The sequence below is a fragment of the Arvicola amphibius genome, chromosome 12 (assembly GCF_903992535.2).
Source record: "Arvicola amphibius chromosome 12, mArvAmp1.2, whole genome shotgun sequence".
Classification (NCBI taxonomy): Eukaryota; Metazoa; Chordata; class Mammalia; order Rodentia; family Cricetidae; genus Arvicola; species Arvicola amphibius.
The window spans coordinates 12,893,059-12,920,046 of NC_052058.2; the positions used below are offsets into that span (position 1 = coordinate 12,893,059).

At 45.4% G+C, this 26,988-nt stretch overlaps 2 protein-coding genes across 2 annotated transcripts in view; one reads left to right on the forward strand and one right to left on the reverse strand.

Moving 5' to 3' along the window:
• Positions 1 to 12,263, forward strand: part of Capn2 (calpain 2) — a 52,472-nt gene extending 40,209 nt beyond the window's left edge. The window contains exons 14-21 of the mRNA XM_038309499.2: positions 960 to 1,025; positions 2,094 to 2,151; positions 5,204 to 5,268; positions 6,283 to 6,351; positions 6,822 to 6,900; positions 8,923 to 9,039; positions 9,281 to 9,339; positions 11,213 to 12,263. Coding sequence (XP_038165427.1) covers positions 960 to 1,025; positions 2,094 to 2,151; positions 5,204 to 5,268; positions 6,283 to 6,351; positions 6,822 to 6,900; positions 8,923 to 9,039; positions 9,281 to 9,339; positions 11,213 to 11,236 — 537 coding nt within the window. The 3' untranslated portion in view covers positions 11,237 to 12,263. The remainder of the gene's footprint in view (positions 1 to 959; positions 1,026 to 2,093; positions 2,152 to 5,203; positions 5,269 to 6,282; positions 6,352 to 6,821; positions 6,901 to 8,922; positions 9,040 to 9,280; positions 9,340 to 11,212) is intronic.
• Positions 12,264 to 16,721: 4,458 nt separating this feature from the next.
• The window catches only part of Tp53bp2 (tumor protein p53 binding protein 2), a 52,566-nt gene continuing 42,299 nt past the window's right edge, over positions 16,722 to 26,988 (reverse strand). Inside the window, exons 16-18 of the mRNA XM_038349549.1 lie at positions 24,997 to 25,163; positions 20,536 to 20,735; positions 16,722 to 17,441 (exon numbers count right to left, since the gene is read on the reverse strand). Coding sequence (XP_038205477.1) covers positions 17,400 to 17,441; positions 20,536 to 20,735; positions 24,997 to 25,163 — 409 coding nt within the window. The 3' untranslated portion in view covers positions 16,722 to 17,399. The remainder of the gene's footprint in view (positions 17,442 to 20,535; positions 20,736 to 24,996; positions 25,164 to 26,988) is intronic.

Genomic DNA, 26,988 nt, shown 5'->3' on the forward strand with positions numbered 1-26,988 from the left:
TGGCGGGGAAGGACAGAGCACCAGCGCTACATTGAGCAGGCTGGGTTCTGGTGACTCTCCTTGCTCAGCCTCATTTTTATCATCTATAAAATGGACTCAAGGATAACAAGATGTCTCAGGTTTCTAGGGGTTCTAAGAATGGTTCAGTGGTAAATCCTGAGGGGCTTTTAGGGATGTAAATCAGGAATTTCACCCAAGGCTCAATCTTAGCAAATGCAAGAAGTACCACAGGCTAGGGAAAGGAAGGGCTTCCCCCCCCCCCCCTCTCTGAGACCCTGAGGTGGCTCTTTGGATCATGGTTGCCGAAGTCTGGTGCTTGTCGTATGTACCTAGTGCGACACCAAACCGTTTGTCACTGACCTAACTGCTCCACAGCATTCCACTTGGATAGACCATACAAGGTCATTTTAGTTAAATATTAAAGACACTTGGGATTACAAGAAGTTAAAGCATAACCTCCCTTCTCATGTGGCTTCCACTCCCGGTCATGGGCTTTAGCTAAAAGAAACAAAACAAAACAACAACAACAAAAAAAAAAAACCTTAGCTAAGCACACTGGTGCGCTCCTGTAGCCTCAGCCCTGAAGAGGTAGAGACCAGAGAATGAGGAGCTCAAAGCATCCTCGGCTTTGCACTGGGTTCAAGGCCACCCAGACTACTTAAAAGACAAGTGTGGTGACACATTCCTAATCACCCCAGCCCTCCATAGGTGAGACAAGGGTCAGGAGTTCAAGGCCACCCTCAACTACATAAGGAGTTTATATGAGACCTTGTCTCAAACAAAACAAAATATCCAGTTCTTCCCACTGTCATTCGTTGTAAGCCCAGCGTCCTTAGAATTCTGGCCCGAGGGAGTGGAAGACTCTGGGAGTGGGAGAGGGGCTGCCATGGAAGGGAAGGGGCACCTTCCTGTCAATCTTCACTTTAACCGGTCTCCTGTTTCTGCTTCTCACCTTCTAGATTGACGCCAATGAGGAGGATATTGACGATGGGTTCCGAAGGCTATTTGCTCAGCTGGCGGGGGAGGTAGGCGTCGGCAAAATTCTGCTGACAGAGAGGAAAAGTGACGTTCCCAGAGGAGACTTCCCTTTAAGGGGGAGGAAAACAAACCAAGCAAAAGCAGAAGAATTTTGGTCATCGCTCAGACCCTTAGCGCGACCCTTGCTCACATCCTCTCAAGTTCCTCTGAGGGCTCTGAGGGACTCCTCTGTTCAGGCCAGCCCTGGCTCTGCTCTTCCTTAAGATTCTTGGCTCTCTTTGAGGTTGTTTTATTTCCTCTGTGCCATGCCAACTGAGACTTGAAACATGACTCCCTGTCTTGACCCCCATACATATACCTGAGATGGAAGGGTTCCATTCCTCCAGAATATAAGCATTATTTTTCTTTTACTTAAAATAGTCCCCCAGGCCTACAGTTCAACTACAAAGCCAGCCTGCCCTCCATAGGCACTCCATAGGCAAAGTGTCCTTCCACATTGTTAGCTGTCTCCAGTGTTACCATGAGGCTGGTCTGTTGCATAGCCACAGGCTCATCAAAGGACTCAGACGGATGCTGTTCTCTCTGCAGCACCAGCTAACTCCCCTACCGCTTGTTTCTCAAGGGAAGGGGCCTCAGAGAAATTTACTGTCTCCACTAATTGAATAACACATATATACCCTGGGCCTTGTCTAGGTTACACAAATTATACAAATACACCGAAGTGAACAGAGGAGACCTGGCAAATGACCCCAGAGAAGGGCTGAGCCATCTTGGAGATGACTGAGCTTCAGCAGTTTCAGGAAACCCAGGGTCTGAGCTGTAGAGGGTGGAGAAGGCCTGCCAGGTAGGAAGGATGGGGTGAGAGAATTAGACTGAGGAACGCCATGAACGTGGTCCCTGCCATACAGAAAGGGTGACTCGCTCGACATCGTATGTGCCCTACCTCATAACAGTAGGTTGAACACAAGCCAGGGCACTACTCAGAGTAGGCTGGGGAGGGCCGAACCAACATCTCTTGGGGCATTAGCAATGAAACAAGATCCATCCAAGACGTCACTGCGGTTCACCCAGCTCCCACAGGGAGCCCATGATGATGGTCTGTCCTATGTCTGCAGGATGCTGAGATCTCCGCCTTTGAGCTGCAGACCATCTTGAGAAGAGTTCTAGCCAGGCGTAAGTGTCCCCTTTGCAAAGCCCTCATCACAGTCTTACCCTTGCGGACATGAGGTGCCATGGGAGACTCCTTCCTTCAGGCGTGTGTCCACTGCTGTTGCTAACCCGTCACTCTCTGCTCCTATATGAGTCATTGCCTTTGCACTCCCAGCACCGGGACGAATAGGACAGAGGAGGAGGTGTGTGAAGCAAGGCTGCAGAGCAAAGGTTCCTGGGTCTAGAGATAACAGATCAGATCCAAATTCTACTTACAAGCTCTATAAATAAACCACGTTAGATAGATCACCCGTCTGACTTTTCACCCTTTATCTGAAAAATCGACACACTATGGCTCCCTCTTCCCGGCCGCTGAACCTCCGTCCAGAGCATGTTCCATTCACTTGAGCCAATGAGCCAAGTAAATGACTGACTCTGGGAATGTTTGTTCAGGCCCAGGCTGGAGGCTCCCAGAAAGAATAGACCAGACTAGGTGGAGGCGGGAGAACGAGGCAGAGCCATCACTTTCTTGTGTCTATATATGTGTGTATGCACGTGTGTGCGTGTGTGGGGGTATACACGTGTATGCCACAGTGCACATGTAGAGGTCAGAGGACAACTAAAAGGAGCCTGTTCTCTGTTCTAAATGTCGAACTTGGGTCATCAGGCTTGGTGACAAGCACCTTTAGTTGAGCCATCGCGATGTCTTTTTTGTTTGCTTTTTTGTTTTGTTTTGTTGTTTTGTTTGCTTTGGGATACGCTTTCATTCTGTAGCTTAGTATGTTCTCCTTGGACTCAATATGTAGCCCCGGCTGGTCTTGATCTCACAACAATCCTCCTGCCTTGGGCTCCTGAGTATTGGATTTTAGTGTTGGGATTATAGGTGTGATTCACCGTTCTAGCTGTTTCTTAAATAAAAATCATTTAAAGACTGATGCTCAGTGCCCACACTGTGCACCACCAGAGAAGGAGGAAAATATACTCCCCGCACCGAATCATTACGGATCATCCTGCCTCTGATAGAATTCTAGAGTAGTTAGTGTGGGTTGCCTGAGGTTACACATTGTGACATCCCAAACATCAGCTGTCAGTCATCATGATGTCCCATCTGACACCAGACCAGATGGCCTCTCCCTTGACCCCTTAGGATAAGAGTACATCTTTGTTTTAAAGCTTGAGAAGAGTCCAAGGTCTGTAGAATGTTCCACGCTTGGTGTGTGTCCCTCACAGACAAGGGAGACAATGGGTTGCTGCATGTGAGTCTTGAACAAATGATTCACAGAGCGCTCAGCATCAGGGTGAGGATGGCCAGAGCCAGCATCCCAGCAGGCCATGCAGGGCTTCCCCAGGGCTGGGTCCAGCTGCACTCCCCTCACCCTCAGGACAAGGGGACGGTGTGACCCTTGAGGCTGTCAGGCACAAGGGTGGTCACAGGGCCCCTGCGGTGGTGGCTGTAGTACCTGTGGAAGACAAAGTTGCTTTGTCTCACACAGCCGGAGTGCAGGAAAAGCTAAGCCGTGCTCGGTCCAGCCCACCCCTAGTGGAGGGAAAAGCATGCACTATGCGTGACCTCTCTGAACTCAGACCCCTCCCCGCCTGCCTGATGACTCCAGCCTTCAAAGTGTCCCCACACAGCCCCATGCCTATAAATGGAGGTTTCTCTGTCCTGCCACGTCCCGTTGCCTCTTCTAAACAATCACTCAGAGGCTTAATATTAATCACAGACTGTTCGGCCTATGTCTCAGGCTTGTTGCTAACTAGCTCCTACTTTTAACTTAACCCATTTCTATTGATCTGTATATTGCCATGTGGCCATGGCTTTTATCGGTCTGCTGGCATGATGTTCCTTGGGCAGCTGCTCATGTCTCTCAGACTCTGCCCTTCTTCTTTCCTGTATTTTCAGTTTGACTTTTCTGCTTGGCATTATTCTGCCTTATGATAGGCCAATGCAGCTTCTTAATTAACCAATGAGGGCAACATATAGTCACAGAGTAGCGAAGGGTCATCCCACTCTGCACATGCCTATACTGGGGAATGGGTTAGTGTCAAGTAGAGCAAGTTTAAGACAGGCTAGGCCCAACTATTCTTCAAAGACATCACCAAAAGGGTTGTTCCTAGTGGCCTGGTGAGAAGTTAAGGGGGTAATGTGCTTGCCACACTGGTACAAGGACCTGTGTTTGAGTCCCCAGAACCTATGTAAAGCCAGGAACAGCAGCATGCACCTGGGATCCTGTGGTGGGATGGGAGATGGAGACAAGAGTCCCCAGAAGCTGTGGGCCAGTCTAGCATACATGGGGGCTACCAACAGGGACCATGTCTCAAACAAGGTGACCCACACCCAAGGCTGTCCTATGACTCCACACATGTGCCATGGTACATACCCATCTGTACTCACACACATGCATATACACCGATCATACATTCACATTACCATCATACACATACACACACACACACACACACACACACACACACACACACACACGAAGTCTGTGGGCTGTGTGACAGGAGTCTCAGGCCACCAATGGCACAGGACTCACCTAGAGAAGTTCTAGGTCCTCCAGATTTCTCAGTCCACTGGACACAGACCCAGCTGTCTGCAGACGAACAGTTGGCACAGCTGCCTTCCTCTCTCTGCTCAGAGACTAAAATGAACACACGTGCTCTCTGGCTGCACGTGACGACACGGCAGTTTTCCACCCTGTCATCAATTAAAGGTTCAGCTGTGACCAGGTGTGGTTGCACATGCCTGTAATCCCAGCAATTGTGAGGCAGAAGTGTGGATGTGAAGCCTGCCTACACTTGAAAACAAGGCTCTGTCCAAAAAAACCCCAAAAAACAATACCATCATTTTTAATCTCTTGTTTATTTTAATATTAAAGCCCTGTTTGTCCAGCACACGTAAGATCCCCTGTGCTTCCCCAGTTTCCCAGCCAGTTACTACACATGGCTAGAGTAATCCACGGGGCTGCTGTAGTGGCCGGCACAGCAGAAGGATGTGTCTGTCTTTGTAGAAAGTTCTGTCAGACACTGCTAGTCTGAAAGGCCTTGCTCACATGCTTATCTTGTCTTTTAGGCCAAGATATCAAGTCAGATGGCTTCAGCATCGAGACCTGTAAAATCATGGTGGACATGCTAGATGTATCCTTTAATGTGCTCAGGGCGGAGACTAGCTTCCTCAGATAAAGGAAGTGAGTCCACTCACTTCACAGACTTGGGATGTGGACAGCCAGCCTGTCAGGTCCAGGGCTCGAAACCCTGGCCATACATCCACCATTTCTACCCAGAGTCGCCTGGGCAACTTCTTGAGTGACAGCATTCTCCTGCTTCCCTAAACTATGATGTGTCTGACATGAATCTGTGTCTGCGGCAAATTTCCCTTCTAAAACCATGTGTGGTGATATACTTCTGTTCATTCTAGCATGTGGTGGGGCTGAGGCAGGAGGATTTCCAACTTGAGGTCAGCCTGGGCTACATAGCGAAATTGTCTTTTTAAAAAAAATGTTTCCTAGACCCGAGGCCGAGGACCTGCCTATGTTGGCATCCTTTCTCTTTGGCCTAGCTCCCCCTGGGCCTCCCACGTGTCCCTGAAGTAGACTAACCATGCTTCCCCTCCATTTCTGAGGTCCAGTAACAGAACAGTGTGAGTTTCTGTGACACTCCCACCAGCCACATGGCATGTGCCTATGATGTGGCTCCCTTCACCAGACGCCTTAAAAGTACCAGATAATTCTCGAGGGCCCAGTTGTCTATCATCTCATAACAAACTGCTAGCAAGATCTGGGGCCCCCACAGCACCCCTGTCAGCAGACGGCAGGGCTCCATCACACCCTTCCCAGTCAGCAGACGGCAGGGCTCCATCACACCCTTCCCCAGCAGACAGCAGGGCTCCATCACACCCTTCCCTGTCAGCAGACAGCAGGGCTCCATCACACCCTTCCCCAGCAGACGGCAGGGCCCCATCACACCTTCCTGCTGTCCTTTTGAGAAAACTGGAGAGTATGAAAAGTGGAAGGCAAACCCTTCTGTAAAACCTCCCTACGCAGTCCTGGCAAGACTGGGAGATCCAGCCCACAGGCCAATCAGATGCCACTGTACAGATGGTCTCTGTATCAGGAACCGCATACTCCGGGAGCTTTCCTTGACTGAGGGCAGGAAGATGGGAGTGGCAAGCTGGGGCTGAAGGAGTTCTACATCCTCTGGACGAAGATTCAGAAATACCAAGTAGGGTCCTGGGGACCCTGGGGTGGGTAGGTCAGTGCTGGAGGATATTCCAGACATACGCGTTACGATGCACCCTCTGGAGGGTGGGGGAACGTTTCCAGGGGAATTGAACTTTATCCAGAGTGGCACTCCTGTAGGTCGCAACCCCTTTGGCGTTTGAATGACCCTTTCACAGGGGTCACATATCAGATATTTGGTTTCGTAACGGTAGCAAAATTGCAGTTATGAAGTGGGAACGAAAACAGTTTTATGGTTGGGGGTCAGAACAACATGAGGAACTGTGTTGAAGGGTCGCAGCACTAGGAAGGTCGAGACCCGCTGCCCTGCTCAATATTGAAAGTGAAAGTGATTCCAGTGAGTCCAGACTAAAGGCAGGGAGACGGAAGACTTCACTCAGCACTCACTTCCCGGCACCTTGACACCTGTTTCGCTTTGGGTCGGGGTTCTAACAAGTGTTTTCCATGTTCTAGAAAATTTACCGGGAAATCGACGTTGACAGGTCTGGGACCATGAATTCCTATGAGATGCGGAAAGCATTGGAAGAAGCAGGTACCACATCACACCCACGCCCCCTCACCTGTGCTTTCTCTTGAGCCTCGTTCTATACCATACAATATAAAGCTTTGTTGGTGGGTCTGAAGATGTAGCTCAGAGGTAGGGCTCTTGCCTAGCACCCACAAGACGCTGAGTCCTAACCCCAGCTCCACAGAAAAGTTAGACGAACCAGAATTTGTTTGGTGGCATAAAGCAGGTACTGGTCTAAAACGACACATAAACATATCCTTCTCGTTCCCCTCAAAAAGACTGACTGCTCAAATTAAATGTCATTCCGTAAGCTCTGCCCATAGTGTCTTCCTGAATCTAAGTTTTGTCTGGAACAGCCTGGCAGAGCAAGAAGGTAAAGTCAGCTCTGAGTATATGTGTCTGTGTGTATAGTGTGTTGGTGTGTATGGGATGTGTGGGGTGTGTGTGTTGGTGTGTGTGGTATGTGTGGTATATGTATGTGTGTTTGTGTGTATGGTATGCGTGATATGTGTGTCTGTGTGTGTGGTGTGTGTAGTATATGTATGTGTGTTTGTGTGCATGGTGTGTGATGTGTTTGTGAGGTGTGTGTTTGTGTGTGTCCCTCCCCATGCTTCTCCCCCTCTTTCCCCTGCAGAGCTGACTTGGTAGACTCTGGCTGTCTCAGCTCAGCTTTCAGGAAAGCCCCAGCAGAATAGACATCAATAAAGGGTGTAAACCTAGCAAGACCAACAGAGAGGAGACTTCTGTTCTTGAGGACAAATCTGACTGCATGTGACTCCAAACAGCTGTGCATCTTTCCCTCAGGCAGACAAGACTGGGATGGGGCCTTCTGCTGTTAGCACCTCAGGCTCCTCCTATCTACTATTTAGTGATCTGGGACAACAGGTCACCACCATCACATGCTGCCAGCAGACCCAAAAGGACTCCTTGTAGCACGAATTCTAATTGTTCTTACAATAAAAACTCATAGTCAGATATTAGGGGGTGAAAACTGAGAGATCAGAGAAGCAGAGCAGCCAGCCACTAGAGAGAACATTTATTTCTACCAAATCCTCAGACTGAAGGAGAGATTCTGTCTCTCTGAAACCTCAGACTGTATCTGAGCTCCTGTCTCCTCCCACCTTACATTCCTCTCTCTGCCCAGCCATATCACTCCTGTCTCCACCTCCCTAGTGCTGGGATCCCAAGTGCTGGGATCACCTTTCTCTTTTAGACAGATTCAATCTCATGTAGCCCAGGATCTGGGGTTCTGTAGAGATGGGATCGCTACAGCTTCTTGATTTTGAAGGCACACCCATGACTTCTGCTCACATACACTGTTAGCCAGAACTTACAAGATCTCCTACAGCTGCAAGGAACACTGGGAAGTGCAGTCTACATATCCAGACAGCAATGGGCCTGCTTAAGTTCCTTTTCTGTTCACAAGGAAAAATTACTATTAGTCTGCCATGTAAATCTAGGAAGAAACTCAGATGCTTTAAAGCTCACTTACACGGTTGTTGCTACATGTCGATGACCATGGTCTTCAATTCAGAACAGCGTGACCATTGCAAAAGAACAGACAAAAGTGTTACTTGTTAGGAAATAGACAGGGTGGTGGATCATTTCAGAAACAAAGAAGGGGCTACATTGCAAAGTTCAACCATCACACTGCCCATGGACAAAAGCAGTTATGGGTGTAATTTCAAGTGTCACACAGTCTGGGGAGCTGGGAAGATGGCTCGCTGGTTGAGAGTATTTGCTCTCAGAGGACTGACTTTGGTTCCCAACGCCTACATTGGGTGTCCCACAACCACTTGTAACTTCAGTTCTAGGAGATCCAAGATCCTCTTCTGGCCTCTGCAGACACTGCATCCAGGTGGCACACATATAGAAAAGCACGTACATGCACATAAAATAAATAAATAAAAATAAAGGAAGGGAAGAGAGAGTGTGTCACATTGGTTCCACAGCCTGTGAGCAGAGCTGGATGGTGGGGTGGCACTCAGCAGAGCTAAGCAGTGGGACTGGCACTCAACCAATGGCTCTTGGTTCTCTCACCTCCAGGTTTCAAGCTGCCCTGCCAACTCCACCAAGTCATCGTTGCCCGGTTTGCAGATGACGAACTCACCATCGATTTTAACAATTTTGTTCGGTGTTTGGTTCGGCTGGAAACACTATTCAGTACGTTGGCTCTTTCTGCTGCTTCGCTTGCTCAGTTAAGGCCTAGGCTGTCTTCCACCAGGGGTGGCCACTGGCTGTGTCTGTCTATGAGCTGGGAATGAATTTCCCTTTTGTTAGACTGGGGAAGCAGGAAGGAGTAGTAGCTTGTGCCATCCAGTGAGAACCAGCTGCCAAACTGGCCAATGCCGCAAATCTGCCTTTCCACGCCCTCAGTTTTCACCCCCCTGTCCTCCCTCCACAGAGATATTCAAGCAGCTGGATCCTGAGAACACCGGGACGATAGCACTCGACCTTATTTCTGTAAGTCAGCAGCTCACACCAACCCCAGCTCCTGGGAAGGCTGGTAGAAGATGGGTCAGACAGGCTGTTCCTAGGGTGACATTCTTTTGGAAAGTTCACTTCTGAGTTTTTTCTGATCTCTTGGGGATAAGGCTGTAAATGGTTGTAAAGTCCCATGATGCACTTTGATTTTCTATTTCTGAACTACTTGCTGACTTTCCTGCCTAGGAAAACACACCTGGCTCTCCCGTCCCATGAGTTTTGACTGGAGCATAAGCACCAGGTTAAACTAAGATGACTTGGTTATACCAGATGGCTGAGGAAAGAACTGATCCGCACTTGAGAGAATGTGCTTGTAGAATGAGACCCTTTGGGTGGAATTCAGTTGGGCTCTGGGAAGACCTGCCATTTTAGGCCATATCTACTCGTAGTAATTTTTGAGACAAAGACTTCTTTCTATTATCTCTTCTCTTTAACATGAAACTAACCATGCATCCATCTATGCCATAATAAGCTTATGGGTCTACAGCTCATCCACACACATCTCTGAAATCAGTCTCAGCCTGCAGTCCTCAACCTGTGGATCGTAACCCCTTTGGGGATCAAACAACCCTTTCACAGGGGTCACTTAAAACCACCGGAGAACACAGCTATTTACATTATAATAACAATAGCAAAATTACAGTTATAAAGTAGTAAGGAAGTAATTTTATGGTTGGGGTCACCACAGCATGCGGGACTGTATTGAAGGGTTGCAGCATTAGGAAGGTTGAGAACCACTGCTCTAAGTCAATGTGGCAGGCAGCTTCACCAAAACTAAACATACGACATCGTGATGTCATCCTACGAGTAGAAGGCTCACAGTCCCAGAAACAGCAGGGTAGTAGAGAGTCTGCTGAGTGTTCACAAGGCCCTGGGTTCAATTCCCAACACAGCAAAAAAAAAAAAAAAAAAAAAAAAAAAAAAAAAAAAGATAAAAGCAGCAGAGAACCCAGGACCATGTGACTCCAGAAGGCTACAGAAGGATGCAGGACTAGGTGGGAATGGGAGCCACCAGTGCTTCCCCGTGTCACACAGAGGAGCCGATGCTGGATAGCTAACTCTGGCTCCCCCACTCTCCTACTCCCTGCTCACACATACGGGCCTCTCTTCTCTGACCAGCCCCTTCCTGTTTCCTAAGGAACACCTTTTGTCCACCCTCCGTTCAGCCTTACCCGCCACAGGCTCCTAAAGATCCTTTAGGAGGAGCTGCCGAAGATTAGCCTTGTTCAGAAAGTCTTCCCTTAATGCTGTAATTTTCATGATTTTTCAGCCTCAGTTGTGGGTTACATCACTCAGGGGGCTTTGACAAGGTCCTGGTGAATGTGTGTATTCCACACTGATTTAGGGTAGGAGAGTTCCTGTCATGCCAATATAGAACCAAGGCTAAAGCCAGTGGTTTCTGGATGTCCACACCTCAAGCCTTTTTTTTTTTTTCTGAGACAGAAACTCAAAAAATTCCTGACTGGCCTGGAATTCTCTACGTAGACCAGGCTAGCCTCAAATTTACAACAATCTGCCTGCCTCTGCCCCCCTAGTACTAGAATTCAAGGTACATACCACCCGAGCCCCAAAACAAACCTCTGATATGACGTGTGGGGGGAAGGTATGAAAAGTCTAGTTCATACGGTATTTGAATGTCACCCTTTGTATGTTAAGCACTACTACAGCCACCAGTTCAAATCACACGCATCATCAAACTGCTAAACTAGACTCCGGAAGTCAGGTAGAATGAACGGCTAGGGCACTGAGTACGCTTCCAGGCTCAACCGTCTTCCAGCATAACCCAAACCCACCTAAAACGCCTTTCATTTTAACGACGGTCCCTGAATAACTCGTTCTTTTCTTCACACAGTGGCTGAGCTTTTCAGTACTCTGAAGTCACGTGCCTGAAGACATCTAATGGAAGAAAACAGCCAATGCCTAAACTCCCAAACACTTTGTATCTGGACCTTGAACTTATGGGAACATTTACTTAAATGGATACCTGAAGAGTATAACCATCTGAGATAGATGAATTTTCACATATCAAAGATTTGCATATCATTAAACCAAATGCAAATGAATTGTGTAACCCTTGATAAGCTCGGAGAAAGCTTTATGTCTGTAAATAGTATATACTTTTTACTTCTACACATTTTCCTGTTCATAGCAATATTAAATCAGGAAGGAATGCAGAGAGGCTAAACGACTAACTGAGCAATCAATCTCAGGCCACAAGGCCCTGGTGGGGATATTTAAAGAAATGTTTTAAGTTTTAAAACGCAGCGGTGACATCTGCCACAGCAGCCCAGGGACTGCCACTTGCTCTGAGCAAACTGGTGGATGTGATGATGTATCCTGAAGTAGTTTGATGGAGACATCTAAAGCATTCAGGAACCAGCAGTGGTGGCACACCCCTGCAAATGGGAGTCTGAGACAGAAGCCAACCTGGGCTACCTAGCAAGACCCTGTCTCAAAAACTAAATCAGGAAAAAAAAAAGCATGCTTCCATTATTTGATTCTAACAAAAGATAGTTTTTATACAATGTCATGAACAGCCAGTGATTCTCGAACTCAAGTCCTTGACCATATTTGGCCTTACAAGGTTGAGTCTCACAAACAGTAGGTAGTGACAGCGTTACACCCTGAGCAACTGTAGCAGTGCATCAGAGCCAGGTGTCCCGTTTGCCAGAAGATCACGTTAAAGGACAAACACGCTGTCACAAGCTGTCGGCTGCCTCAACCTTATGTACTTCACTAACCACAGGCACTGTGCCTAGAGCTGGGGAGGACAGAGCTCAGAAGGTCTCAAAACAAACAAGCTGGCTTCTTGATCGTGGGAAAATGCTGGCAACATTGTAAGCATATTGCCTTATCTCCTTCCAAATGTACTGTTAATAAAGTTGCCAACGCAGTCTCACACACACCTTGGTTTTCTTCCAAACAATGGCCCCCGTGAGAGGGTTTTTGAGCACACAGGGTTACAGCTGGGCTCTGCTTAAAAATAGGTCTGCTGCTCTGAATATTCAAATACCGAGAAAACACCTTACCTATAATTAAACTATGGAACTATACAATGTTTTAAAATTCTAACTCAGAAGTTCTCTGGTCATTTGACCAGAAAGGGCAGTCCTAATTTCACCTGCTTGTTGGTCTCTAATATTGCTGGCTCCAGTTCCCATGGGGATGAGGAGCCAGCAAGGGAGCTGAGAAAAACCTGAATATTAAATCACGAATTTAGGATTATGGCTGTCGCTGGTGGTCTGAAGAATAATAAAATGAAAAAGAAAGATGATTTGGCGAGGAAATGCTACCTATACTTTCATGGAAAGCTTAGTGGATAGATTTTTTTTTTCAGGGGCAGGTGATATATAACAGGGATTCATATAGTCCAGACAGATCTGGAACTATGTAGCCAACACTGGCCTTGAACTCCTGATTCTCCTGCCTCCACACCCACACAGTGGGAATTCTAGCCTCATGTTAAGTAGTAGATGGTTTCTCAAATGCAGCTAGAGTGGGCCGGGAAGGCTAAGAGGTTGGAGAGGACGATTATGGAGCAAACTCAGGCCCCAGGTATGAGCATCCTCTGCTCAGAGCTGGGGCTTTCAGGATAGAGAGAAATGGCTTGTCTCGGGACTACAGGTTACAATGGTAGTGGAGGTGGGGGACTGAGACGGGATAGGATCGAGGAAGGTGATCAAATGTTTGAAATAGGAGACTAGGAGACCCAGCTGGGAGGGGGTGGGAGTGAGGGCAGGGATCCTGTCTTAATAAGCTGAGAGAGGAGGGTCTCAGTTTAGGTGTTTGATGGGGGCAGGAGAACTGGCCACTCCCAAATGGCAGGCACCATGCAGCCAGCCCCTCCTACTGCATTTTAATCTCAAGGGTTGACCCTATGGCCAACTGTACTCTTGGTTGTAATGAGGAGTGCAAGGAGAGACCAGTTTCAGTTCCCGGAACCCCCTGGCAGCCTTAGGCATAACCCTATTACATGGCTGGCTTCTGTAGCTCCAGTTCCGGGGGATCTGATGCCCTCTTCTGATCTCCACAGGCATGGCATGCAGTAATGCACTGGTATACAAGCAAGCAAAACCATCATATACATAAAAGTCTAGAAACAAAAACTGGGCGGTGGCCATTTTACAGGGAAGAAATAAACTCCCAAGCTTTTTGATCCCATAGCAATTGTCCTAACCTATACCTCACCACAAACCTCTGCCCTGAACTGCAAGCCCAGACCTATATCCGCCCTTATGTGGAGTGAACACACATCTCTTCAGCGTTTTTCACAGCTCCTCTGCGAGACATTCTAGTCGCACGCCCGCCCTACCCTGCCCTGTCCTTCCCCCAGGGTCAGCGTTCTAAGCTGCCCCCCTACATCCACTTCTTTCTTCCCCAAATCAGTCTCCACCTGGTACCGCCTAGTTAATCAACAGCCTATCTGTCTTCTAACAAGGCTAAATATCAGTTACCCCCATATGCCAACTCTAGAACACCATCCAGCCCACCCCCACCAGCCTCGGCTGCCTTTAATTCTATTTCCTACTTCCTCTGCCCTGAGACCACATTCCCTAGTGTCCTTCTGTCTGTTGCCCTTGTCAACTGGGAGTCCAGCCACGTGACACCTCCTCCTACAAAGACTTCTCGGCCTATTATATCAAAGTTTACACTCCCCTCTAACATGGCCCACTGCCCGCTGCTTTCTTCTGCCTCGTTTTGCAAAAACCTGCAAATTCTGCTGCTAGAATGACTACAGCTGCAATATAGGGAACTGAAAATTAGCCCGTGTTAAACACTAAATCATTTGATAAATTAGGAGTTTTATACAGTCATTGAATCTTAACAATGGCAAGCAACAGAATACAGAATTGCTTACAGCATGCTCCCAATTATGCAATAAAAATCCAAGGACAAGACTAATACACACACACACACACACACACACACACACACACACACATATATATACCAACCAGTGTCACTACAATGTTCAGTGCCTCACTCTAAGCAAGAACCCCTCGACAGAAGCTGTCTTCAGAAATGTTGCAGGCCCAGGCTTCATCATCGTAGCTTGGGTTAACTTAGGCCCCTGAACCTTGCCCTCCTCTGTGTCAGACTACCATCTGGTGACTAATAGATAAAAATTGGAGTCTGTGAACCTAAAATCTAAGAATATCATCAGATACATGAGACCTATAGGAGAGATTCCTTATCTTGCTGTAACTGCCTCTCTGATGTACCTACCGATTTAAAAATTTAAAAATTGCTTTGATTTAGGACTTTCTCTGCTCTGCTTCTATAAAGCTCCATGAAACAGCTTCTGTGTGGAAACATGGAGCTGGAGAAACCTGGCTCTGTGCTTCTTGGGCCCTGGTCACGAAACAGGCTCTATAATGAACTATCTCTTATTCCCTTGGAAGCTGTGTTTTTTGAGTCAAGAACCTTTTTCTATACTTTCAAATATTACCCCCAAGAAACTCTATTTCAATAATAAAACAGGTTAAAAAAAAAAAAACTACGAAGAGAATTCTTAGGATAAAGCAGTGGAAAGGTACCTCTGGTGGGCCCAGCCAAGGTGTGCTGCCAAGAGATCACACCACACAACAGACCAAATGCAAGGAGTTTATTAGAAGACAGAGTTTGGGAGTGGGGGCATGAGAGAGAGACAGACAAAAAGACAGGGAGACAGAGGAACAAGACAGAGATTGATCTGGGGTGCCTGGGGCCTTTAAGGGGGTGCATGTCCCTAGGCAACTCTACGCACCTAATAGTGGGTGTGGAAATGTGTTGCACCTGGCAGTGGCACCAAATTTGTAAGAATAAAAACACACGGTAAGACTGAAGAATATGCTTCGGGGTCTAATCTGCATGGGAAGTAGGAAAGACAAGACCTCCTGAGTAAATTGGGAGCATGGGGACCATGGGAGAGGGCTGAAGGGGAGGGGAGAGGCAGGGAGGGGAGCAGAGAAAAATGAAGAGCTCAATAAAATCAATAATAATAAAAATGTGCCTCAGACCTTCTTGGCTCCCTCTCCTAATTTCCACGTTTCCCTAGACTCACACAATTCTTCAGCTTGCTCTACAGCACGTCCATGGCTTCTCTCAACTCCTTCGGCTTCACTACATGAATTAGGAGAACAGGTCTCATGCAGGTCAGCTAGGCAGACCTGAGAATCCACTTCCTATTCATTTTTTATGGTAGCATCTCATACAAATCATCTCAGTGGCAACACAAATACCCATTATCCTACACCCGCACAGACTGGGGTCCAGCAAGTTTCACTAGTGCAGCCCACCCCCAGCTGTGGAATCATCTCTAGACAGATGACTGCCTAGCGGGATGCATTTGGGTCCATATGGCCACAAGCCTGGGGTTTTGTCTCCTTGCAGGTTTTAAGTCCAGGGTTTCTCTTAAGTTTCTATACTTTCTGGCTCATGACCCTTCATCTTCAAAAATATCCCAAGTCAGGCTGACCACCCCTCTGTCTCAGGCTCCTCTGCCTCCCCTTCTGCCCTTTTCAAGGGCTCATGTGATTACCCTGGAGCCACCAGGATAATCCAAGCTGATCTCACCATTGTGTTAGCTGATTAAGGAATTAAATCTGAAAAGTCCTAAGATCTGTGCCAGAGTCACAAACTGGGGAAGGGAGGCCACTGGGTTTAGAATTTTGCCTGCTATGCATAATCTCCATATTTAATTAATGGTATCATTCTGTTTTTCATATACTTACTTTGTTAGAATTCAGCTGTAAAATATCTAGAGAAAGTAACTACTGGTTTTGCATTTGTATCTTCTATTAGTTCCACTAAGCAATATGGGTTCTGAAACAACTCCTTGTTTAGCAGTAAAATCAAATTAAAAAATCAGTCTATAAGTTTATGAAGGGGAAAAAGAAATGGGAGCACTAAAACACCCAGCAGAGATAGCAGGTCTGCTACTATGGCCTCCAAGATCTTTCTTTAAATTACAAAGCTAAGGGCTGGAGAGATAGCTCAGTGGTTGAGGACTTACGGCTCTTTCAGACCAGAGTTCAGATCCCATCACTGACATCAGGTGGTTCACAAAACATTTTAACACCAGCTCCGAGGGATCTGACACCCCTCCCAGCCTCCATGGATGAAACTCTCTCTCTCTCTCCCTCCCTCTCTTTCTCGCCCCCCCCCAAAGTAAAGTATTCTAGCCACGCAGACTTGTGAACTGCAAAGCAGAGTTTTTTGTAATTAAGAACTGCTTCTCAATCACACGGCTGTGAGGAACTCTTACACAGTTCACACGTCAGATCAAGCAGTTCATTATTCCTCAGCTGTGCAGGAGAGAGCCCACTGGCTTGTGACAGATCACCAAAGATATTTACAAAATTAAAAGGAAAACTGGTAAGTGGCTTAGAGACATAAAGTTTAATTTTATTACAATCATTTTTAAAATCAGCTATGATCTTGACAAATACGGGCAAATCTATAACAAATCTCTAATTTCCAAGATACAAAAAGACAATAAATATAGATTCAAATTCAACCTAAAAACAAGTTCTAAATCTAATTTAGATTAGGTAGTGTAGTTTAGTTTAAGTATTTCAAATATATGCATAATTCTTAAAAAGCTACAGGAATTCATACAATAGTTACTGTTCACTGACAATACACAAGTGTGCAGCACTGGGGGACTTCCAAAGCCTGCTGGTGCTGGGGACAGACAGTTGGAGATGGTGCCTGATGGCACTGGTCCTTCCTGGCAGAAGACTGGTATGAGAACAGTGCCAAAACCACCGTAACCAGGACAAGAAGCTGATTTCCCACAGCCCGATGGGAAAGACAGGATCGCTGCTGCCTATCTATGTGCAGCACGGAGCCCTCTGCCCTCTGCCCGCCACAGCATGGCGCTGACTCAGCACCTCCCTTCCTGCCGCTGATGTCCTCTGCTAAGGCTGACGTCTTCAATCCTTCATTTTCTCCCAGGACACATTCTTCACTGCTTTCAAGCTATATGTCTTTTGAAATTTCTTCCAAAACAGTCATAGTACTTCTTCTAGCTTATTAAGTCTTCAGTAACTCAAGCTTCAGGCCAAGCTCCTTTGTCTTGGTTTAATTCTTGGATATAGCTGCAAGAGAGTTTTTAAAAATATTTACAGATGCCACATGTATGGAAGTTCTAGAGTATCTCAATAAAGGCAGGAAGAACTGTGACACACTCAGGAAAGCACTGAGCTGTGGAAGCACGCTGGCTGCCTGATACACAAACGTTCACACCCAGCACTGGTCACACGGGCTACTCGCTGAGAGACTTCTGAGGTCACCAGGGCCCATCAGTTGGAGCAGTACCACAGAGCAGGGACATGGAACTCCAGGCAGTAACTCAACCACAAAGCAGCCAGGAGCGCCAAACTGCTGGTGACCGCTAGGGAACAGCTGGGCGCTCCAGGTTTGGAATGCCTTATGACAGGATAAAAAGTCTTTTTTTAAAAGCAGGGCCTCTCAAGGTAACCCAGGCTAGCCTCACAATCCACTTGCCCCAGTCTCCTAAGTGCTGGGACCACAGATGTAAATCACACTTCTTCAACCTTATTTACTGGGTCATGACAGTCTGGGACCTGAGTATATCAGAAACGAAATGTCTGAGTCAGCAGACATAGGTGAAATGCTCTGGAATTCTGTTGGCTGTGCTTTCCATAACAAGGGTGAAGAGAGGCTATGTGAGGGTCACATTATATTTCAACCATCAGACTACACAAATCCTCCCCCTTCTTCCTCCCAGGGACAAGGAAGCTTTCAAAAGAATGGTGTGGTTATTTAAGAGTTAGCTTCAACTGAGAAGACATTTACTAATGTACTTCCCAGATTCATGGCTGAGCCTGGCTAAAATTTAATATTGTTCAATTCCTTTTTTTCTAAACACCAAAAGACACTTAAACATGATATGTAGAGCAGATGTCTGCAGAACAAATTGCCAGAGAACCAAGAGTATCTAAGTTTAGGACCAGAGTTACAATCTTTCTCCCAGCCTGTTACTTCAGAACCTTCTGAGAACAGTCTCTGAGCAACTTCCTCCCCTTGAGAATAATCCTCCATCTCATTAACCAGGGCATTTTGCTACTAGGGAATTAAACTTACTCAAAGACTTCTGTTGTACAACATGGGCATCATAGCTAAAAATGTGCATATTAATTGAAAACTGGTTAACAGACTTTGTTTTCATCACAAAATAAGAAGATAGTTATGTAAGGTTTTACATGTTAGCCTGACTTAGTCATTTTATAAATATAAGCCTGTTATTTCAAGTTGGATTAGGGACTGGGAACATTAGAGCTGGCAAGACAGTTTGGCAGGTAAGGACACTGGTTGCCAAGCTCTGTGACCCAAGCTCAATCTCTGAACTCGCGAACTGTCTTCTGACCTTCACACACTGTGGCACATGCATGAAGACACACAGTAAATGGTTTTAAAATTCCTTAGAAGCCATGTTATATACTACAAATATGCACAACTAGTTATCAAGTTACAACAGGTGAGCTCAGTAGCTGAGACTTATCCGTAAACCCAGCACTTAGAAGACAGAGGACTGAGGGCTTGAAGCTAGCCTCAGCTACTTAGCAAGACCGTCTCATCCCTTCCCCCACAGAAACAGGAGGAGGTGGGGCTCATCTAAGCACGGTGTCTGAACAAGTATAATACCAGCACTTGAGAGACAATGGCATGATGGAGCTGTGCAGATGACTCAGCAGGTGACTTCACAACAAATGCTGCTCTCTGGAAAGCAGCAGTTAAGGTACAGGCAATGACTTAAAATGGACACTGGACAGGCAATCACAGGAAAGGGAGAGTTACTGTTAGAATCCAGAATGCCAGGTCCCTGGGCCAAAGTCACTTGGAACACCCAAGCAGAGGCACCTTAGCAGGCAGGTGTGATGCTGGAGAAGCCTCCCAAAAGCTTCTACCTGGCATCTATGTGACAGACCTTGTCTAACTGATGTTTGATGAAAATCTACAGTGCCCCACATGGACTCCCTGTACTGTGTGCACAGCGAGCTCACAGGCCTCTCTAGCCTTTCACACCACCCACTTATCCAGAACAGAAATGTTCCAACTGGATCAGCAGAGATATAGAACCCAGTGCCTGCAACCTACACAACACCTGCATACATCACCTCCATTGCTGTGGGAGGGTCTTCTGTTTGAGTTGATTTCATTGGTTAATAAAGAAACTACCTTGGCCCACTTGATAGGCCAGCCCTTAGGTGGGTGGAGTAGACAGAACAGGATGCTGGGAGTGAGGCAGATGCCTCGGGCAATCACCATGCCTCTCCTCTCTGAGACAGATGCCATGGAGCCAGCCACCAGGTCAGACATGCTGAATCTTTCCCGGTAAGACACCACCTCGTGGTGCTACACACATTACTAAATATGGGTTAAAGCAAGATATGTGAGAACTAGCTAATAAGAGGCTGAAACTAATGGGCCAGGCAGTGTTTAAAAGAATACAATTTGTGTGTTGTTATTTCGGGTGTAAAGCTAGCTGTGCGGGAGCTGGGCGGAATGAGAAGCAGGCCTGCTCACCTCACCACTACACTCCATCCTTCTTTCCCATTCCTTCCCAACAGCAGATCCACAAGACCTTCAATCTACCTATACTATTTCTCTTTCTTTTATACACACAACACATCTCTGTGTGCACAGGCCACAAAGAAGAATACCCAAGTCCATCAAAGAGCTTATTCTTGATTTTCCTACTTCCATTTCCCAAGTGCTGGAAATATACACATGACCTATGGCACCTGGCTTAAACCTATGAAAGAGCCCAGTGCAAAAATCTTGAAATCACATTACTCTAGCTTTCCAAACTATTAATATTTCCTAAGAATAATCAGGTGTACTGTAGATATAGCCGTGAGTCTAAATCAAGAGCAGCAGAAATTTAAGCTTTGTGTGTTTAAAAATTGTATGATCACGTGTGCAGTGAGCAGGGATCAGGTCCCCAAGAACTAGAGTTTATAGATGTTTGAGAACTGCCATGTGGGGGCTGGGAACTGAATCTGGGTCCTCTGCAAGAGCAGCCAGTGCTCCTAACTGCTGCGCCATCTCTCCAGCCCAGTGCCATGTCTTATTAACAAAGGGCAGTAAACTGCACTGGATCTACACAGTTCATGTAAAGCTCTACTTTACCACACACAAAACATGGCCCGTGTTGGAGCGACTTACTCCTAACAGATTGCGTGGAACATATCCTTCCTTGTCGTTAAGGCGGGCCCACCACCACTCAATTTCATCCTCATCTTCTCTGCGGATGACAGTCATGCAATCTCCTTCTCTCATGAGCAGCTCATCTTCATTCTGGGGCTCATAGTCCCACAGTGCATAAATGACTCCTTTGTTCATTATGCCCATTTTCTCCTGAACTCCTACAACAGAGACAAAAGGAAGAGAGCACATGGGATTACCACTCAGATTACACTCCTCAAAAGAACTTTAGACTCTATGAAACAAATGGGAAAAGGATACTCACTAGAACGTCAGAACTACTACATTAAACATTCAAGAATAAATGTTCCAGCGTGGGAAACTGGAAGGCCTGAAGTGTTTATAGAACATAGAAAGACACCATAATACAAGGCCAAAAACAGGCACCTCCTAGGCATCTCTAAAAGCTTGCCTTTCCCAGAGAGGAAGCCTTCTGCTAGCCCAGGATCTAAAAGAAAACCCTGTCTGAATCTATGATATTAAGAAAAGAAATGACAGGCTCGTCAACTTTTGGCCTACTTCTAAGCATAATAACCAAGGAGCTGTGCAATTCAGTCTTCAGACACCCAGAGCAAACCAGAAAACTTCTAAAGAGCTCTACAGCAATTCCTAGTAATTTTAAGAACAAGGATAACATCGTGCATTAGAATACAGAATACAGAAGTTTAGGTAAGATAGAAAAGTCTATATATACATGGAAAATCAGAATTCTGGATGTTGAAGTCTACAAACAGGGCAAGAGAAAATTCTCAAAAGGCCATTTCCCAGGAGTTACTTGATGACTGTGAGTTAGGTTCGACTTCTCATTCTGTACCCTAAAGGTGAAAGGCGGCAGAAGGCTACAGAACCAGACACCTGACACCACAGGAGGACCGCAGAAGAAGGTGAGGGGGGGCATAGCAACAAAGTTTCAGCAAGCCAGTTCATTTTTATTTACCTTTATGTCTTAAAAATACAGGAAAATATCTGCTTGACTTTTGAACATATTTTTAAACTCTGAGCACCTAACAATTAGTAAGCAGCCTAGTACAACTAACATATCAATTAATAACCAGAACGTGCTCTATCTCTTGCTCTGGGCAAAGCAAAACAAAGCAAACAAACAAAACCCCAAAGAAATGAAATGTTCTTTTCCAAAAGACAATAAAACCTTTTTAAATAACATGAAACACAGGACAGGACAAAAGCTGGTAGTGTCGCTTGGTGGGAAATCATTCGTGAAGTGTTGGCGGAGGCTACTCCTTTGTTTCCTAGCCACCCAGACTCCTGGAATAATCACACAGAAATCTGTATTAATTGCAATACTGTTTGGTCAATAGCTTAAGTGTATTTCTAGCTAGCTCTTATATCTTAAATCAACCCATCCCTATTAATCTGTACATCACTACAAGGTCATGGCCTACTGATAAGGTTCTAACATCTGTCTCATAGCAACATGTGTTTCACTGACTCTGCCTTCTTTCTCCCAGCATTCAGTTTAGTTCTCCTGCCTAGCTCTATTCTGCTTAGCCACTGGCCAAAAGCAGCTTTATTCATCAACCAATAAAAGCAATACATATACAGAAGGACTTACCACATCATTTCCCCTTTTCTGTTTAAATAAAAAAGGTTTTAACTTTAACATAGTAAAATTACATATAACAAAACAGTTATCAATCAAAAATTTGTTACAATATTTATATTTACTTTATCTTTTATCATAACTAAGGAAAACTATAATTATAACTATCTATTCTTCAATTCCATCAAAGACTCCAGAAGGATATAATATTACCTAAGTAAATAGGAAGTGAATTGTAAGCAACTTCTAAAACTCTAGAATTGACAGAGACATCTCACTGCCTGAACAGTCACCCAAAGTTCTTCTATACCATTGAGGCATCCATCTTCAGCCCACAGGCCCATAGTACCCAGCAGACTTTTCCATGAAGCAGGAAATTTCAAAGACAGTTCCACCTGTATTGGCAGTTTGTCATTTACTTTCTTCTGTGTCCTCCTACAGAATGTATGGCAGACTCATGAAGCAGAAAATCCAAAGGATCATTAACTTAGGTAACATTATATCCTTCTGGGGTCTTTGATGTAGTTGAAGAATAGTTATAATTATAGTTTTCCTTAGTTATGACAAAAGATAGAGTAGATATAAATGTTGTAACTAATTCTTGCTTGATATGCAATCTTTTGTTATATGCAATCTTGCTATGTTAAAGTTAAAACGTTCCTTTTTATTTAGAGAGAAAAGGGGAGGTGGTGTAAGCTGTGAATATGTTTTATTGCCATTGGTTAATAAAGAAGCTGCTTTTGGCCAATGGCTTAACAGAGTAAAGCCAGGCTGAAAGCAATAGAGAGAGAGTAGGCAGAGTCAGAGAGACACCATGAAGCCACCAGAGGAGAAAGACGGGAGCCACCAGCCAGAACCTTGCCAGTAGGCCATGAGCCTCATGGTAAAATATAAAATAATAGAAATGGGTTACTTTAAAATGTAAAAGCTTGCTAGGAATACGTCAATGTCACTGGCCAAGCAGTGTTGTAATTAATACAGTTTCTGTGTGAATATTTCGGGTCAGGGCAGCCAACAGTGATGCATGTACAAGGTCCCAGGTTCCCACCCCAACATCACTAACAAGACTGTACAACTAAACCTCACACAAATATAACTCCACAATGTTTGAGAGCTTCATTTTGTTTTTGTTTGGAATAGGAATGGGAAAGAAATCCTAAGTACTATAATATGCTCAAATTAACAACACAAGTTCCAGTTGTCAATGAAATTCCCATTAAGAATGGCAGGGGGGCCTGAAGATAGGCTAAGTTAAGAATACTGCTCTTCCAGAGGACCTGGGGTTCAATTCCCAGCACCCACATGGTGGCTCACAACCCTCTCTAACTCCAGTTCCAAAGGATCTAATGCCGTCATCTGGCCTTCAACGGCACTGCATGAACGTGGTACACAGATATATATGCAGGCAAATCATCTACATACAGAGAATAAAAGAAAATGTAATATGAAAATAATTTTTACAAAAGATGCAGATATCAGAGAGGTCAAGTTCTTCTCCCTAGGTGGGAGATGTGCCCAGTCATTATCAGTAGTGAACCTTCATAATGTGTCATCCCCCAACATCTGTGATAGAATTCATGTACCAAAAAAGTCTGACCAAAAATCTTCATGTCTTTTTTAAAAAAATCATTGTCAGCTGGGCACACACCTTTAATCCCAGAACTCTGGAGGCAGAGGCAGGAGGATCTCTGTGAGTTTGAGGCCAGCCTGGTCTACAAAAGCTAGTTCCAGGACAGTCTCCAAAGCAACAGAGAAACTCTGTCTTGAAGAAAAAAACAAAACAAAACAAAAAACCATTGTCTACCATATGAGCTTACATAATGCTAATGTCAAAATACTCTATTGGTCCAAAGTGGGAAACAAGATACAATCATAAGTCTCAATGATAAAATTTAATCAGCTTGAAGGGCATCACTCAGTGGTAGAGACCCTGCTAGCATGTTTAAGGCCTTGAGTTCAAAACTAGTGCCATAAAACACGAGGAGGGAGGGAGGGAGGGAGGGAGGGAGGGAGGGAGGGAGGGAGGGAGGGAGGGAGGGAGGAAGAAAGGGAGGGGGAGGGGGAGAGAGAGAGAGAGAGAGAGAGAGAGAGAGAGAGAGAGAGAGAGAGAGAGAGAAGACAAACACTTAGGAGGATGACAGATTTTGTGGCTTCAAGAACCCCTCTCTTCTTACCTACAACCTGAAATAGACAGACACCAAGGAACATGGCCAGGCCGAGAGGGCAAAGGCCTACGCCTTTAACCTCTGGGAACTTTGTGAACAATTGGTAGGAAGCCTTTGAGAGTTTGGGCAAACTAGCCTCCTGAGACTTCCTGATTTTCTGTCTTCTCTTAAGCCAAAATTAACAGAAGAATGTGCTGCAACTGCTAAATCCTACAAACTTCAAAAAACAAAAACCAAAAAACTCCTACATAAAAGACAATCAACATATATCCATCTCGGCTTCACTTCCAATTTTTCTCTCAACAGAGATCTGTATTTAGGTACAGCCCTAACGGCATGTTTTGACAGAGATCAAAATCATAAACTCCAAACCTGAAACAAAAACAAACTCCAAAACATGTGTTGTCTTTATCTTTTAAATCTCATTTACAGCAAGCTACAATTCCCTAAATGCTAAAGCCATAATAGAGGGTCTTCTGAACGCACACCAGTAATCAGCTGTAGCTGAAGAGGTCTCTAACAGTAGCTTTTCTAGGCACATGCATGGAAGCGGTATCGTATCTGTGCCCTAGGCGATCCTATTTTCAAAATTATGTAGAGCAAATAATAAAACACTTCCTGAGCTTTGAGCCATCCCCTAGGGACAAAGGGTAATGGATCCAGCAGCCAACACATGAGACGGCACTGGCTACCCACCATAGAGAAACTGGGAGCACTGCGTGTAGCCCTCCTCCATCTCCTCACACTTGTCTGCAGCCGTCTGCATGTCACTGTAGGTCATCGCAAACACGGCTGCTCCCGACTCCACCAAGAACTTACACACTTGGACATTGTTGCAGGAGGCAGCACAATGCAATGGGGTCCTGTGAAGTAAACACAGCACTGGTTAGAAATATGTCACCAAGCTGAACAACCTCCACTTGGTAAGTTATCCATAAAAAAAGTTCCTCAGTCTCTTACCTATTAGCCTCACAAATGGCTTTTAAAACAGTTCAGTCGAGACAGATGACTGCCCCATAAAAGAATTACAGCTGCAAAGGAAAGTGCCTAACACAATGGAGCACAGCGGGGCTAGGAGCTCAGTGCTGGTGAGAAGAATCAAGGAAATACAGTCTGCGCAGTAATCTAAAAAGAACGGAATCAAGTGGATTTGGTTCTGTCTGGATTCCCTGATCTTATGATCATTTCCTATTTAAACTTTAATTTTTATAGCCTGCATGTATGTAAGTGCACCTCTTGTGTGCCTGGTGCCCACCGAGGCAGAAGAGGATGTCAGATTCCCAGGAACTGGAGTTACATAGAGATGGCTGTGATTACACTGTGGATGCCGGGAATAGAACCCAGGTTCTCTGAAGAACAGCCAGTGCTCTTAACCACTGAGCCATTTCTCTAGGCCTGAAACCTGATCATTTCTTTCAGAGTAAAAACCTAAGTCTTTAAACTATAGCCTAAATGCTAGTATTTATTTCTTCTCACGGCCAACTTTCCAGGAATCAAACTGCACATACAGGCTCCCTGTAATATTTTTAAAACTCACAGTAAACTTTGACTCTGTCAATTCAACTCTAAGTAGAAAAGTGACTGTAACAAACTGTAGAGATGATTCCAGTAAATGCAGTCCTAATACAGTGACTGTAACACATACATATATGCACACACATAATTCAATCTATTCTAGGCAAAAGTTATAATGAACATTAATATTATAGAAAAAATGTGCCATCTCAAATCTCCAAACTTAAATAATTGGTTTAAGAATATTATGAATCAGTCTCTGAAAAAGCATAATATTTCTTTTTCTTTTCCTCATTCAGTCTGGTTCCCTTGGCTATATGCTTTTCTGCTTGTTCTCTCTTTGTCGTGCCCCCGCCCCATCCTACCCCCTTCTAATTGTAGATGCTGGGAGTCCTGGGTGCCCCATTCATGCCACACAAGTACTCCATGACCGAGCTACATCTCACCTGTGATATGGGTAAGAGGTTTGCTTGTTTATTTATTTACAGACAAGATCTCACCATATAGCCTCGGCTGGCTTTGCACTTAGGGATCCACCAGCTTCTGCCTCCTGAATGCTAGGATTCAGGCTTATGTCACCACCACAGCTGGATATAGCTTTTTAAAAAAGAAATTCACACCTTCATACCTTGGAATACTAGTGTTACTATTTTGATGAATATGACTACAGATTTTTGTGTGTGCGCATATGTACAGTATATGTTTGAGTGCATGCTTGTGCACGTTGTGTTTTTGTGCACATATGAGTGCATGCCAATGTCAAAGGTCAGTTAGGCATCTTCCTCTATCGATGGAATTTTCCTTCTACTTTGAGACAGGGTTGTCCTCTGAGTCTAAGCTCACCACTGGCTATGCTGGCTGCTGTGCTGACTGCCCAGACCGGAGCCACAGACCTGGTGCAAACTCAGGGCTCACACTTGCAGGGCAGGCACTCTTCCCAACACATCATCTCCAGCCCCATGTCATTCAGATTTGTCTTCAGTGCTAGTTTCTAAGAGTAAAAAACTAATACAATCTAAAGTCTCAAACAAGAATAATACGATACAGTAAAATTTTGCTTATGCTAAACCGAAGTGTATGTGTGTGTGTATTTATATACACACATAAATATATGCATATATACATCAAAGTATGCAAAAGAGTTCAGGGGCTGAAGGAGCTGCATGAACGGAG